This window comes from Pongo abelii, chromosome 11, assembly GCF_028885655.2.
Source record: "Pongo abelii isolate AG06213 chromosome 11, NHGRI_mPonAbe1-v2.0_pri, whole genome shotgun sequence".
Classification (NCBI taxonomy): Eukaryota; Metazoa; Chordata; class Mammalia; order Primates; family Hominidae; genus Pongo; species Pongo abelii.
This window is the reverse complement of record NC_071996.2, coordinates 137,205,128-137,221,155: the sequence shown is the minus strand read 5'-3', so window position 1 is coordinate 137,221,155 and position 16,028 is coordinate 137,205,128. Positions and strand designations below refer to the sequence as shown.

Genomic DNA, 16,028 nt, shown 5'->3' with positions numbered 1-16,028 from the left:
AAAGCAAGATATTGAAAATTATTTAACCTAAGAATGGCAATATGGGTACACATTATGCTACAGCCTCTCCTTGGTATATGTTTGAAACATTTGATAATAAAAACTTGAAATATATAATCTTGGAGGGAGGCCTTGGGCTTGCCCAGTAACAGGTAAATTTGAATTTGAATCAAAAACAGAATGCGAGAGCAATGGGGAAAGCATAGATCTTTTCTTGCTGTAACCACATCCCAGCCCCAGTTCTCCAGAGCTGCACTGGCCCTAGATGGTGTAGATTAAGCTCGAATTCTTTATAACTGGATTCAACCATCAATTCTGCTGTAATTCACCAAAAAGTCAAGAAAAGTGGAAGTGATTTTCTTTTTTTCTCATTGAAACCATTTTAAGTCCGGGTGTGGTGGCTCACACCTGTAATCTCAACACTTTGAAAGGCCGAGGTGGGCGGATCACTTGAGGTCAGGAGTCAGAGACCAGCCTGGCCAACATGGTGAAACCCCGTCTCTACTAAAAATACAAAACAAAATCGTTTCAATGTTCTCCTGAATGATGATCTACCATCCTTGTTAAAGTGTTTAATTACATCCCTGGATGTAATTCCCCTGGATAGACTCAATAAGATTTTGTTATAGGAAACCTTTCAGAAAAAAAATCTCCTACGTAGAGCTTAAGACATTGCACACAAACACACCTGCACATACAGACACATAAGTGCACAAACACCACATACACACACACTGTATCATCAAGCAATGCTTTCTTTTCACCAGACAGATGAAATGCCGACTATGAATCCTGTTGTCCAACAAGGTGCAAAAAACTGTATACTTTTCCAAGACACACCCTGCCCATAAGAAACAAGAAAGGAACACTATAGAGTGTCCATAAATTTTTCTATGACAATTTACTTTTGTGGTTGAGCCATATCCAGGGCTCTTTGCCAAAGAGCACTCTTTATGATCTGAATTCTTCTTTGATAATTATATTTATTTTATATTTATAAATATATACATTAATACATAACCTTACACATCTATACATCCTATCATATATATATTCCTTAAAGGTATATAAATGCATATATTTTATATACCATTGAAGATATACAAATAACCAAAATATGTAAAACTATTTATGGTTCAATGTTTCATATTTTATAGATCTCTCTATCATATACCATTATAGGTGGTATAGAATCATATATAGATTTCTATATCTCTAAATCCCTTTGGGTGACCCTTTGAGCCACAACAAACTCAGCATGGGTTCAGAAAGTGGCAGGCCACATGCTTGGCTAGAGGGTGAGGCTGCAGGCAATACCTGAGTGGTGGCTGGTGCTGTAATTGATGGAGGGTAAACGGGGGAGAGACATTTTGACAAGTCTATCCTCTTAGCGTCCTACAGCTTGCATCTCCTCGCCTGGTCTTGCCAAGAGCTGAAAGTCATGTTTCATTTGAAAGGCCTACAACTGTAGTCTTCCTGCTTTTTAGAAAGAGCATGGTTGCATTTTCCCATGAGTTGGTTGAACAGTCACTGTTTCACCAAACATCTGCCAATATGAGAATGTGACTGTGTTACAAAGTCTACTGAACTTTGTAAGAAGCCAGAACAATAGATAAAAATGTATACTCCATCCCTAATAAAATAATATACTTAGATGAGACATCAGGTGTTTCACCTGGATTTAGCAACTATACGTTTGCCAAGAATCTTACTCTTGTATTTGTCAAGACTTTTTCAATTGCAAGTGACCGAATCCTCATTTAAGCTGGCTAGACCAACAATATTAATAATGTTTTGGAACTATATGCTCCACCAAAATAAGAGGTATAAATACCAGGGGAGGGAATAATTTGCAAATGATATTGCATACTTGATACACCTTACATACTAATATGAGAGGTTAGTAATATGACTACATACAAGATAAATGTGTAAAACTCAAAGCAGTACATTAATTATGCATAGTTAATTCAAAAGAGAGATGGGAAAATTGCCTTGCACATAATGCTTTCAAAAATAATGAAATGCAGAGGAATAAAGGTTAATAAGAAAGATAAAATACTTTTATAAAGTGCAAAATTTTATTTATGGACATAAAACAAAATCCGAATAAATAATGAGGGATTCATATTCTTAAGTAGGAAGATGTAATAGCAAAAGGATGCCAATCTCACTCATTTAATGAAAACCAAGCAACCATACTCATAGGATGATACCCTACTGAGATAAAAGCAAAAATATGAAAATGTATATAATGTAAAGAAAGTATATAAGAATTCTTATTATTGTTCATAAACCCCAAAAGTGGAAAACACTTAAATCTCTATCAATATTAATTGGTTGGAAAACTACATTGCATCCAAAGTAAAGACTATTATGCAATTATTAAAAGAACGTGTCAAATCTGTATGCATTGACCTGTAAAGATATCTTTAACTTATTGACAAGAGAAAAATCTAACATAAAAAAATAGCCAGCATGATATTAGATTTTATATTAATAAAATAGAAATGAGAATTTACCCTAAATATATGCATATACATAGTATAATTTCAAAAAAATTGAAAACAATTCACACAAAACTGCTAAGAATATTTTCCTCTGGGGGTAGTATAGAATTAGCAAAAAAAAGGGAAGTTTCATTTCTTACTGTGGTTTTTTGTATTTTTCCAAAAATAGCATTTAGATTGCAGCCTAGATATGATCTACAATTATATCAATTGTATACACTTGCATGTCAACAAGAGCTGCTTTATACAATTTGCTACCCAACAGTTAAGTGAATTGGTACAAAAGAATTCCTTAAACCAGAAAGAAATTCCAAATGGGACAAATGTAAATGATAAATTATAGTTCAGTAAGAAATCTTTTAATTTCCAAAGCCAGATTACTCTTAATGTGCTAAAGGAGAGATAACTTACCATAGGCAATGGCTTTCCCTGATGACAGTTGATACCACCAATGAAGATCATGTTGGGCATCATGGGTTTGGGATAGTCCAAAACAAAGTCAGTTCACAACAACCAAATTGATGTGTGACTGTAGAGGTCATATGCTGTGACAGGTGTTTGGAGAATTTCAGAGGCTATTTCTAAGACATTTTTGAAAAAATAGGGGCAAAATAAATGTTCCTCCAAGTGCATGATGTGGTTCCATACTCTCTCCTTGAAAGTCATGGCATCTGAGAACCCTAAGAGAAGTCTGGGGATGTAGGAAAGAGGAGCAGGGCACTGTGCACCTTCTTCAAGATAGTGGCAAAATATTCCTCTGGCGAAGACCACAGAGGGGAGGGAGAAATATTTGGCAACAATTAAGCCACAGGCATCAAAAGGATCGAGAAACACTGCATCAAAAGAACTCTCCTTTAAGTATTCTACTAATTTTTTGTCCTTAAACAAACTCCTGCAATTTGAAAAAAATAAGTCAAAAATACCACTGGATGAACTTGTTAATAGAGAAAATGCACTTTGCAGTGGTGCAGTCCAGTGAGCATCGGCAAAAACCATGAATTCCCGATCCTGATCCTCCAGAGTGTATGAGGTTGAATAAGTCTTCACTGTGCAATTCAGTGATCTTCCCAGTTGCCAACTCACCTCTGGCATGACTACAACCACCTCATGGCCCCTGAGGATGAGTTTCTCCACCACCGACCGCATGGTGAACCAATGGCTCCCATCCATGGGCACTACCAGCAGCTTCCCTGCCTTGGCAAAGCCACAGGTCAGCAGTAGACACACACATAGGGGAAGGAGGCCGGTCCACCCTGCACAAGCCATCAGAGACTTCAGCCCAGAGCCAGCAGCTGGGATTCTAAGCTCCTATAATACAGTAGGTGGAAGAAGTACAGATGGAACCTGCCCTCAAAAGAAGGCGTGTACTCATTCATTCATTTAAAAAAAAATTCACATTCACTGCCAATGATTTACTCATAATAATACATGAGTAGCCTTTGCTGAGATACCTACTTGTATGTTTTCAAGAAAAGAGTAACTCATCTTTGCCTTGGGGACAGATCATGCCCTGTGCTGGAATATGAGTTGAGAAACAAAATTATTAAGCAATGCTTTTGGCCTTGACGACATTGAAAGATAAAAAGGAAAGTAAATTTGAATGAAGCTAATAATTTTGGAATTTGTCACAAAGAAAAATTGGCAATTTTTTTTTTTTTTTTTTTTTTGAGGTGGAGTCTTGCTCTGTCATCTAGGCTGGAGTGCAGTGGTGCGATCTAGGCTCACTGCAACCTCCACCTCCTGGGTTCAAACGATTCTCCTGCCTCAGCCTCAGTAGCTGGGATTACAGGCGCACGCTGCCATGCCCAGCTAATTTTTTGTATTTTAGTGGAGACGGGGTTTCACCATGTTGCCCAGGCTGGTCTCGAACTCCTGAGCTCAGGCAATCATCCCACCTCGGCCTCCCAAAGTGCTGGGATTACAGGCGTGAGCCACTGCACCTGGCCAAAGTTTATAGACAATTTTTATTTTGTCCTCTGCCCAGAAAGAAATTGGCATCTCATGTTCGACGGAAAGAGAGCAAGGGTCTTAGCATTGACCTCCTAACTGGGAGGAAATTGTGGCTCACCTGTGTCTCTGCAATACACAGCTCACTTGCACATTGCAGAGATGCAGGTGAGCCACAATTGTGACACAGGTGAGCCACAAGTGCTGCTTGTCTTTTTTCATTTCCAAATCTTCTGAGGCCTCTGAAATGCTGTAATGAGATTGACAACCCTGCCTCCATGGACCCTTCCAGAAATTTGATGGAATGTGACTGTCACCTTTTAAATGGCTTTCCTCAGATACATTGTCTGTAGTGGTGAGTCGCCATCCTTATGCTTGCCCAAGCACTCTGATGAGCTGCCTCTCTCTGCCCACTCTGCTTTTGCATTCTGAACAGAGCTGTAGGCCTCTGCTATGGGCCCACCCCAGTCACTTTGGTGCTCATCTTCAGGAATCTATGTATTGTTTCCTCTATTCTACCGAGCACCCCTTGAGGATGAGATTACATCTTCTACCTGTTTTCATCCTCCTTCCACAGCACCCATGCTTTGCTTTGCACAGAGGAAGTCCATGGGCATTCTCATTGCATTGGGCTGAATTCCGTCATGCAGATTTTTATGGGTGAGCTCAGCAGTGTGTGTTAGGCAGCACCCTGAGGAGCATTTAGTGAGGGATTCAACAGCCAACCTCAGGGCATAATTCTTGTAGAAGCACAAGATGGCTCCTTCCAGGACACCCTAACTGGTACTAGACATTTGCTTAGTCACTTTCCTCTAGTACATACTACACTACTATAATAATTTTGTTGCTACCTCCTGTTGCTATTGCAGTGAGCTGAAGTGTGGCTTAAATGCATGTGATATAACGCTTATACTCTCTGAGCATTTCTTCTCTCCAGTAAATTGCATGTCAGAGTAAAAAGTGATCTCTCATGCTTCTACTGTATTTTTCATCATGTTTAGTGTAATATTGTAAACCTTGAATACCATCATGGGACTATAAAGTGCCACTAATGATGCTGCAAGTACTCCCAAGAAGCAAAGAAAAATCATGACATTACCAAAAAAACTTGAATTACTTGGTAGGTACCATAGATTGAGCTCTGCCACTATGATTGCCTGCCATTTCAAAATCAATGAAGATAGATAAGGACCATTGCAAAAGAAAGGAAGAGAAAAAGAAAAGAGAGAGAGAGAAAGAGAGAAAGAGAAGAAAAGAAAAAAAAAGAAAAAAGATTCATGAAGACATTGCCGCAGCTATGCCAGCAGGAGCCAAATCTTGCATTTTTTTGTGAAATACATTTTTGTCTCATATTGAAAATGCAGCTTTAATATGGGTGTAGAATTGCTATAGGAAAGGCTTATTTATAGATGCCAATGTGATTTGAGAAAAATTAAAGTCATTATATGACAACTTAAGGCAAGAGAGGTGAAGAATCTAAAACTGGAGAATTTAATGGCAACAAAGGATGGTTTGCTAGTTTTACAAAGAGGTTTGGCTTTAAAATTGTCAGGATAACAGGAGAACCAGCCTCTGCCAAGCAAAAGGGGGCAGATGAGTTCCCAGACGCCATAAAGAAAAACATTGAGGAGAAAGGATATCTGCCTGAACAGGGTTTTAACACAGATGACAGTGCCCTATTCTGGAAAAAACAAAAACAAACGAAAAAAAGATGACACAGAAGACATTTATTAGCAAGGAAGAAAACCAAGCACCAGAATGTAAGGCAGGAAGGGATAGGCTAACTCTACTGTTTTGTGTAAATGCAGTCAAGTTTACAGTCAGGACTGCCCTCATCGGTAGAACTGCCAAACCTTGAGCCTTGAAAGGAAAAGATCAACACTTACTGACAGTTTTATGGTTGTACAAAAAGAAAGACTCAACAATAAGAACGCATTTTCTGGATTGGTTCCATCGATGCTTTGTCCCTGGAGAAAGAAAGCATTGCCAGTAAGGGACTGTCTTTTAAAGTTCTTTTGATATTGGACCATCCCCTAGCCACCCAGAACCCACAAGATCAACACTGAAGGTGTCAAAATGGTCTGCCTGCTTCCGAACCCAACATCTCGAATTCAGTCTCTCAATCAGGTGTCTTAAGGAACTTTAGAACTCATTACATACAGTTTTCTATGGAAAAGATTGTCAATACTATGGAAGAGAATCTGGATAGAGAATGTCATGAAAGTCCAGAAGGATTACACCACTGAAGATGCCACTGTTGTTATAGAAAGAGCTGTGAAAGCCACCAAGCCCCAAACAATACATTTCTTCTGGAGAAAACTGTGACCAGATGTTGCACATGACTTCACAGGACTTATGACAGAGCCAATCAAGGAGGTCATGAAAGGGATTATGGATACAGCAACAAAATGTGGGGAATAAGGTATTTCAAAATATGACTCTTGGAGAAATTCAAGAGCCAATAGATGCCACACTCAAAGAATTAATAGAGGACCTGATGAAGATGAGTGCTTTCCAATCAGTACTTGATGAGAAAGAAGATGTAGAAGAAGCAGTGCCAGAAAAAAAATTGGCCTTACACAATACAAGCCTCATAGAAATGCTTCCAATTATTTAAGACTGCTATTGACTTCTATTACGACATGAACCCTTATGGGCACTGAAACTAAAGCAAATGGGGAAGAAGGATTAGTACTGTGTAAAAGCATTTTTAAATACATCAAAGAGAAAAAAACAGACAGTAATTATGATGTATTTCCATAAGGTTACACCAAGTGTACCTGCCTCTCCTGCCTCCCCTTCCACCTCCTCTACCTCTTCTGCCTCTGCCACCCTGAGACAGCAAAACCAACATCTACTCCTCCTCCTCCTCCACAGCCCCTTCAATGGAAGATGATGAGGATGGAGACCTTTATGATGATTCACTTCCACTTATACGTACTCAACTTTTATTTTAGATTCAGGAGTACATGTGCAGGTTACCTAAGTATATTGTGTGATGATGATGTTTGGGGTATGATTGCTCCCATCACCAAAGTACTGAGCATAGTACCCAATAGTTTTTCAACTCTTGCACCCCTTCCTCCCCCCTTTAGGAGTCCATAGTGTCTACTGTTGTCATCTTTATGCCCAAGAGTACTCACTATTTAGCTCCCATTTCTAAGTGAAAACAATGATATTTGGTGTTCTGTGCCTGTATATATTCCCTTAGGATAATGACCTCCAGCTGCATCCATGTTGTTACAAAGGACATGATTTCGTTCTTTTTTTATGGCTGCATATTCCATGGTGTATATGTTCCACATTTTCTTCATCTAAGCCACTGTTGACGGGCACCTAGGTTGATTTCATGTCTTTTCTATTCTGAATAGAGCTACAATGAACACACCAGTGCATGTGTTTCTTGGTAAAACGATTTTTTTTACATATATCTAGTAATGGGATTGCTGGGTCGAATGACAGTTCTGTTTTAAGTTCTTTGCAAAATCTCCAAACTACTTCCCACAGAGGATGAACTAATTTGCATTCCCACCAAGAGGGTACAAGTGGTCCCTTTTCTCAGCAGCCTCACCAGCATCTATTGTTTCTTGACTTTTTAATAACAGCCATTCTAACTGGTGTGAGATGATATCTTATTGTGGTTTTCATTTTCATTTTTCTGGTAACTAGTGATGTTGAGCATTTTTTCATATGTTACGTTTTTTAATAACATTTTCTTTTCTCTAGCTAGCTGTATTGTCATAATACAGGATATAATACTAGTAACATACAAAATATGTGTTAATTGACTGTTTATGGTATTGGTAAGGCTTTTGGTAAACAGTTGGCTACTGGTAGTTAAGTTTTTGGAGAATCAAATGTTCTATGCGGATTTTCTACCGCACGCGGGTTGGTCCCCTTCATTCCCACATTGTTCAGGGGTCAACTATACTAGCAATGAACACTTGAAAATTGGATTAAAAATACCACTTAAACAGCATCAAAAACATGATATACTTAGGGATATATCTGACAAAGGATGTGAAAGACTGTACACTGAAAACTACAGAACACTGATGACGGACCTAAATAAAAAGATATGTTAATGAATTGGAAAACTCAAAATTGCTCAGATGTTGTTTCTCCCCAGTTGATCTATAAATAAAATACAATCCCAATCAAACTCCTAGCAGGCTTTTTTGTACAAATTAATGAACTTATTTTAAAATGCATATGGTAATGTAGAAGACCTCCAATAGCAAAAGCAAGTTGAAAAAAAAAAAAATTAGAGAGGTAACACTACCTCATTTATAGATTATTACACAGCTATAGTAATCAAATATTTCACAAATAGATCAACAGAACAGAATACAAAGTCTAGAAATATGTGCACAGATGTATGAGCAACCAAGTTTTTACAAAGGTACAAAGGCAATGCAGTGGAGAAAAGGTTCTGCTTTTCTGCAGTTGAATATTCACACGCAAGAAAACAAAAAAAGACCTCTGTGTCTTCCTACCAAAAGTCTATAAACCCAGTTTTACCATGATGAAAGCATCAGGCAAAACACACACTGACATTCTAGAGGAACATTCTACAGGACACCTGACTAGGACTGCTCAAAACTGCCCAAGTCACTAAAAACAAGGAGAGTCTGAGAAACTGTCACAGGCTGGAGGAGACAAAGGAGACATGATGACCACATTTCAGGTGGTATCAATGGGGTCCCATAAAAGAACAGGGAAATTAAGTAAAAATTAATGAAATCTGAAGGAAACAGACTTTAGCTTTTAGCTCATCATTATGTGTCAATATCAGTGAATGAGTTGTGATGGATGTGCCATAGAAACATGAGATTTAACAGTGGTGGAAATTGGACACAGGGTAGATGAGAATTCTCTAAACTATTTGTTGTAACCTTGCTATAATCCTATATTTATTCTACAATGAAGTATTTGCAAGAAAAGTCACTCAACAGACTGTGAGAAAATATTTGCATGACCCCTGTGGATGCACACAGGGGTGATTCATCAGTGAATTCATCATCAACCATGCCTCTGATGAATCCATCGGTAAAGGATTCATCAGAGGCGTGGTGGGAGCTGTCTGGCTGATCTCTGCAAATGGTTTTGGAGTCCGACGCTGGAGCTTAAGGACCCCAGGGTGGGTCTTCTGTTGAAGAGACTATTCTTTCCCACTTGAATGATCTTGACACCCTTGTCAAACTTTGGCACCTAGTCAATTGGCCAAGGATGTATATGTATGGGTTTATTTTCTGAATTCTCCATTCTATTCCATTGATCTGTATGGAAAGATGTTGTGTGAGACAATCAGGGGAAATTTTATTATGGACTGTAAATGAGATAATAGTAAAGAATTTTTATTGTCTTAGATATGATAACGATATTGTGGCTAAGTAGCAAATTTTTCTTATTTTTTATATTAAATGAAGTATTCAGTGATGGAATGACAGGCCAAGAATTTCTTTTTAAAATGACACAAATTTCTTTTTAAAAGTTTTCTTTAAAAAGACAGAATAAAGGGATAGATGAATTAGTACAGCAAAATAGTGAAAATTATTTAACCTAAGAATGGATAAGTGGGTGCTCATTACACTCAGTCTCTCCTTTGTGTATGTTTGAAAACTTTGAAAATAAAAACTTTAAGTAAATAATTTTAGTGGGAGGCCTTAGTCTTGTCCACCAAAAGCTAACTTTGAATCTGGATCTTAGACTATAGCCAGAATCTTAGAGCAATGGGGGAAGCACAGATCTCTTATTTATCTGTAACCATATCCCACCCCCAGAGCTGCACCTGCAATGGATGGTATAGACGAAGCCTGAATTCGTTTCACCTAAAACCAGTCATTAATTCTGTTGGAACTCACCAAAAATTCAAAAAGACTAGGGACTTCCTCTTTTTCACATTAAAACTATTTCAATGTTCTGCTGAATTATTTACACATCATTAATCAACCCACACACATTAGAACGCTGGAATGTAAAAGAATGACCACATGGAATGATATAGTTTAGAAGTTTGTCCCCTCCAAATCTCACGTTGAAATTTGATCCCTGACATTGGAGATGGGGCCATCTGCCATCCTTGTTAAAGCATTTAATTACATCCCTGGATGTAATTCCCCTGGATAGGCTCAAGGAGATTTTGTTACAGGAGACCTTCAAGAAAATCCCCTATGCACGGTCTGGGACACTGCACACAAATACGCCTGCATATACACAAACACATACATGCACAAACACATACTCCATCATCAAGTAATGCTTCCTTCTCATCAGACAGATAAGACACAGACTCTGAATCCTGTTTCCCAGCAAGACGTAATCAACTGCATGCTTTTCCCAGACACATCCTGGCATCTGAAACAAGGAAGGAGCAATATGCAGTGTTCATCGTTCTTTTGATGACAATTTACTTTTGTGGTTGGGCCATATCCAAGGCTCTTTGCCGGAAAGTCTTCTTTGAGTTCTGAATTCCTCTGTGAGAATTCTGCCGGCTTTACACGTACAGTCATAAATATATACATTTATATATAACCTTCCACAAGTATAAAAACTTTCATACATCCATATTCTTTAATAGACACATAAACACATTTATTTCATATCTCATAAAAGATATTTATAATCAAAATAAATGAAACCATTTATAGTTTGATGTTTTATATTTTATAGATATCCCTCTATCATAGGTGATATAAAATCATATATAGGTTTTTATATCTCTAAAGGCCTCTGGGTGACCCTGTGAGGCACAATGAATTCAGTGTGGGTTCAGGAAGTGGCAGGGCCTCACCCTCAGCCAAAGGTTGTGGGGTGCAGGCAACACATAAGCGGTGCCTGGTACTATAATTAATGGAGGGTACTATAATTTATGAAGGGTAAAGAGGAGAAAAGCGCTTAGACAAGTCTAACCTCTTAGATTTCTGCCGCTTGCATCTCCTAGCCTAGTCTTGTGAAGATCTGAAAGTCATGTCTAATTTTGAAAGGCCTACAACTATAGTCCTCCTGCTTTTTAGAAAGAGCATTATTTCACTTTCCCATGAGTTGGCTGAACAGTCACTCTTTCACTAAACATCTGCCAATATGTGAGAGAATATGACCGTGTTACCAAGTCTACTGAACCTTGTAAGAAGCCAGAACAATAGCTAAATTGTATACTCCATCCCTCCAAAAAAATATGCTGAGATTAGACATTAGGTGTTTAATCTGGATTTAGCCAACTACACATTTGCTAAGAATGTTATTCTGGTATTTGTCATGGACTTTTCAATCACAAGTGATTGAATCCCTATTTAAATTGGCTACTCTCACAATATTACTCAATAGTGTTTTGGAAGTATATGCTCCAGCAAAGCAAAATAAGTGGTATAAATATCAGAGAAGGGAATTCTTTGCAGATGACACTGTATATTGTACATCCACTGTATACTACAAAATGAGAAAAGTTAGCAATGTGGCTGGATACAAGATACATATGCAAAAAACAAAACTTTAATTACCCATAGTCAGTTACATGTAGAAATGGAAAAATTGTCCTGTACCCAATAGTTTCAAAAATAATGAAATGCTGAGGAATAAATGTTAATAATAAACATAAAATGCTTATATAGTGAAAAATTTTATTTATGTATATAAAACAAGATCTGAATAAATAGTGAGACATACATATTCCTGAACGGGAAGACATAATAGCAAAAAGATGCCAATCCTTCTCAATTCATGAAAATCCTGTAACCCTACATGTAGGGCTCTAGTCAAGTAAGATAAAAGCAAGAATATGGAAACATATTCATGTAAGGAAAGTATTAAAGAGTGTTTACATGGTCTTATTCATAAAGGCAAAAAATGCAAAATGCCTAAATCTATATCAATATTAATTGGTTAAAAACTACATTGCTATATACCCAAAGGATTATAAATCATGCTTCTATAAAGACACATACACACGTATGTTTATAGCGGCACTATTCACAATAGCAAAGTCTTGGAACCAACCCAAATGTCCAACAATGATAGACTGGATGAAGAAAATGTGGCACATATACACCATGGAAAGTATTCCATGAATATTTTCTATGAATGCAGCCATGAAAAATGATGAGTTCGTGTCCTTTGTAGGGACATGGATGAAAATGGAAACCATCATTCTCAGCAAACTATCGCAAGGACAAAAAACCAAACACCACATGTTCTCACTCATAGGTGGGAATTGAACAATGAGAACACATGGAAACAGGAAGGGGAACATCACACACCGGGGACTGTTGTGGGGTTGGGGGAGGGGGGAGGGATAGCATTAGGAGATATACCTAATGCTAAATGATGAGTTAATGGATGCAGCACACCAACATGGCACATGTATACATATGTAACAAACCTTCATGTTGTGCACATGTACCCTAAAACTTAAAGTATAATAATAATAAAATTAAAATAAAATAAAATAAAAGAAGAATATGTGAACCTCTTATCAAAAAAAACTACATTGCATCCAAAGTAAACTATTTTATGCAATTATTAATAGAACTTGTCAAATCTGTCTGTGTTGGTCTATAAAGGTATCTATAACTTATTGGCAAGTGAAAAATGCAAAGAAAAGAAGAATATGTCCAGCCCAATACTAGATTTTATTTTAACAAAATAGGTGTGATAATTTACATTAGATATTGTGTATATCTAAATTACTTTTTTTAAAAAATGAAAAGAATGTACATAAAACTAAGACCATTTCCTCTAGGGGGGTCATATAGAATTAACAAAAAAGGGAAGTTTCATTTCTTACTGTGGTTTTTCGTACTTTTCTAAACATGGTGCTTAAAAATGTAGGCTGAATATGATCTACATTTTATAAATTATAAATACATATCTTCAAGAAGGGCAGTTTTATAAAATTTGCTACTGACAAGTACATGCATTGGCACAAAATAATTTGTTAAACTGGAAAGAAATTTGAAATGAAACAAATGAAAATGTCAAATCACAATTCAGTAAAGAATCTTTTTAATTTCTAAAGCTGAAGTATTCTTAAGGTGCTAAAGGAGAGATAACTTACCATAGGCACTGGCTTTCCCTGATGGCAGTTTATACCACCAATGAAGATCATGTTGGGCATCACGGGTTTGGGATAGTCCAAAACAAAGTCCGTTCGCAACAACCAAATTGATGTGTGGCTGTGGAGATCATACGCCGTAACAGGTGTTTGGAGAACTTCAGAGGCTATTTCTAGGGCATTTTTGAAAAAACGATGGCATAATAAATGTTCCTCCAAGTGCATGATGTGGTTCCGTACTCTCTCCTTGAAAGTCATGGCATCTGAGAATCCTAAGAGAAGTCTGGGGACATAGGAAAGAGGTGCAGGGCACTGTGCACCTTCTTCAAGATAGTGGCAAAGTATTCCCCTGGCGAAGACCACGGAGGGGAGGGAGAAATATTTGGCAACAATTAAGCCACAGGTATCAAAAGGATCGACAAACACCGCATCAAAAGAACTCTCCTTTAAGTATTCTACTAATTTTTTATCCTTAAACAAACTCCTGCAATTTGAAAAAAATAAGTCAAAAATGTCATTGTATGAACCCATTAATAGAGAAAATATACTTCGTACTTGTGCTTTCCATTGAGCATGGGCAAAAGCCTTGAACTCCCGGTCCAGATCCTCCAGAGTGTATGAAGTTGAATAAATCTTCACTGTGCAATTCAGTGATCTTCCCAGTTGCCAACTCACCTCTGGCATGACTACAACCACCTCATGCCCCCTGAGGATGAGTTTCTCCACCACCGACCGCATGGTGAACCAATGGCTCCCATCCATGGGCACTACCAGCAGCTTCCCTGCCTCCGCAAAGCCACAGGTCAGCAGCAGACACACACATAGATGAAGGGGGCTGGTCCACCCTGTGCAAGCCATCAGAGAACTTCAGCCCAGAGCAAGCAGCTGGGATTCTAAGCTCCTATGATACAGTAGGTGGGAGAAGTACCAGCACAAAACCTGACCCCAATAGAGGGCGTGTATTTATCCTTTCATAAAAAAATCAGTCACTGACAATGATTTACCCAAAAGAACAAGAATACATGAGTAGCCTTTGCTGAGATATCTATTTGTATGTTTTCCAGACAAGAGTAGCTTATGGTCTTTGCCTTGGGGGCAGAACATGCCCTGTGCTGCAATGTTAAGTTTAGAAGCAGAATTATTAACCAATGCTTTTGGACTTTGAAGGTTCAGAAAGATAAAGTAAAAGTAAATTTGATTAAAGCTAATGTTTTTGGAATTTGTCCCAGAGCAAAATTTAGATTTTACCTTTAGGCAACCAAATACTGTCTGTCCAGGGAAGATGGCAACTCATGCTCCAAGCAAAGAAAACAAGGCCCTTAGCACTGACCTCCTAACCTCCTAAATTGGGGCTCGCCTGCATCTCTGCAATGCATACATATTGCTGCTTGTTTTCTTCCATTTCCAAACCCTGAGAAGCCTCTAAAATGCTGAAATGAGACTGACAACCCTGCTTCCATGAACCATACCAGGGACTTGATGGAAAGTAACCATCTCCTATTTTAAATGGCTTTCCTAAGATACAACACACGCAGTGGGAAATTGCTCACCCAATCCTTGCGCGAGCACTCTGCTGAGCTGCCTCTCAGTGACCGCTCAACTTCCACATTCTAAACATGCCATCACTCCAGTGCCCTCCTTCAGGAAAATACGTACTTGTCTCTCTCAGTCTGCTGAGCACTCCTTCAGGTCAGAGGTGATGTCATCTTTGTGTTTTCACCCTCGTTTCACAGTACCCATGCTATGCCTTTGACATAGTTTGTATGTTTGTATGTTTGGGTTTACAAATAGGACTGCCCCCATCCATAAACCTGCTAGCCTCCAAGCCTTAAAGGGAAAAGATCAACACCTACTGCCAGTTTTTTTTTGTTGTTGTACAAGAAGGCCTCGGCAAGAACACTTTTTCTGGATTGGTTCTATCATTACTTTGTCCCTGAAGTCAGGAAATATCTTGCCAGTAAGAGACTGTCTTTCAAAGTTCTTTTGATTTTTGGACAATGCCCCTAGCCACCCAGAACCCACAAGTTCAACACTGAAGGTGTCAAAGTGGTCTACCTGCCTGCAAACCCAACATCTCTAATTCAGCAACAAAACGTGGGGGATATGGTCTTTCAAGATATGAATCTGTGAGAAATTCAAGAACGAATAGACACCACACCAGAGGAATCAACAGAAGATGACTTGATGGAGATGAGTGCTTTTGAATCAGTACCAGATACTGAAGAAGACATAGAAGAAGCCATGCCAGAAAACAAATTCCTATTAAAAAGTTTGGCATAGGCTTCCAATTATTAAGACTACTTTTGACTTATTTTACAACACAAACCCTTCCATGAATGGGCACTGAAACTAAAGCAAATGGGGAAGAAGGATTAGTACTGTATAAAAGCATTTTCAAAGAATTGCAAAGGCAAAAAAGTCAAATAATAATTATGATGTAATTCTGTAAAGTTACACCAAGTGTACCTGTCTCTCCTCCTTCTTCCTCCACTTCTTCCCCCTCTGCCACCCCTGAAACAGCA

At 38.3% G+C, this 16,028-nt stretch overlaps 2 protein-coding genes across 2 annotated transcripts in view; both read right to left on the bottom strand.

The window, feature by feature from the left end:
• Nucleotides 1-14,489, bottom strand: part of UGT1A3 (UDP glucuronosyltransferase 1 family, polypeptide A3) — an 89,168-nt gene extending 74,679 nt beyond the window's left edge. Inside the window, exon 1 of the mRNA XM_024242924.2 lies at nucleotides 13,510-14,489. Coding sequence (XP_024098692.2) covers nucleotides 13,510-14,364 — 855 coding nt within the window. The 5' untranslated portion in view covers nucleotides 14,365-14,489. The remainder of the gene's footprint in view (nucleotides 1-13,509) is intronic.
• On the bottom strand, nucleotides 3,002-3,776 carry LOC100431382 (UDP-glucuronosyltransferase 1A7). Its single transcript, XM_003780706.4, has one exon. It carries the CDS (start codon nucleotides 3,774-3,776, stop codon nucleotides 3,015-3,017), a length of 762 nt encoding a protein of 253 aa, XP_003780754.3. The 3' UTR covers nucleotides 3,002-3,014.
• Nucleotides 14,490-16,028: the final 1,539 nt, after the last annotated feature.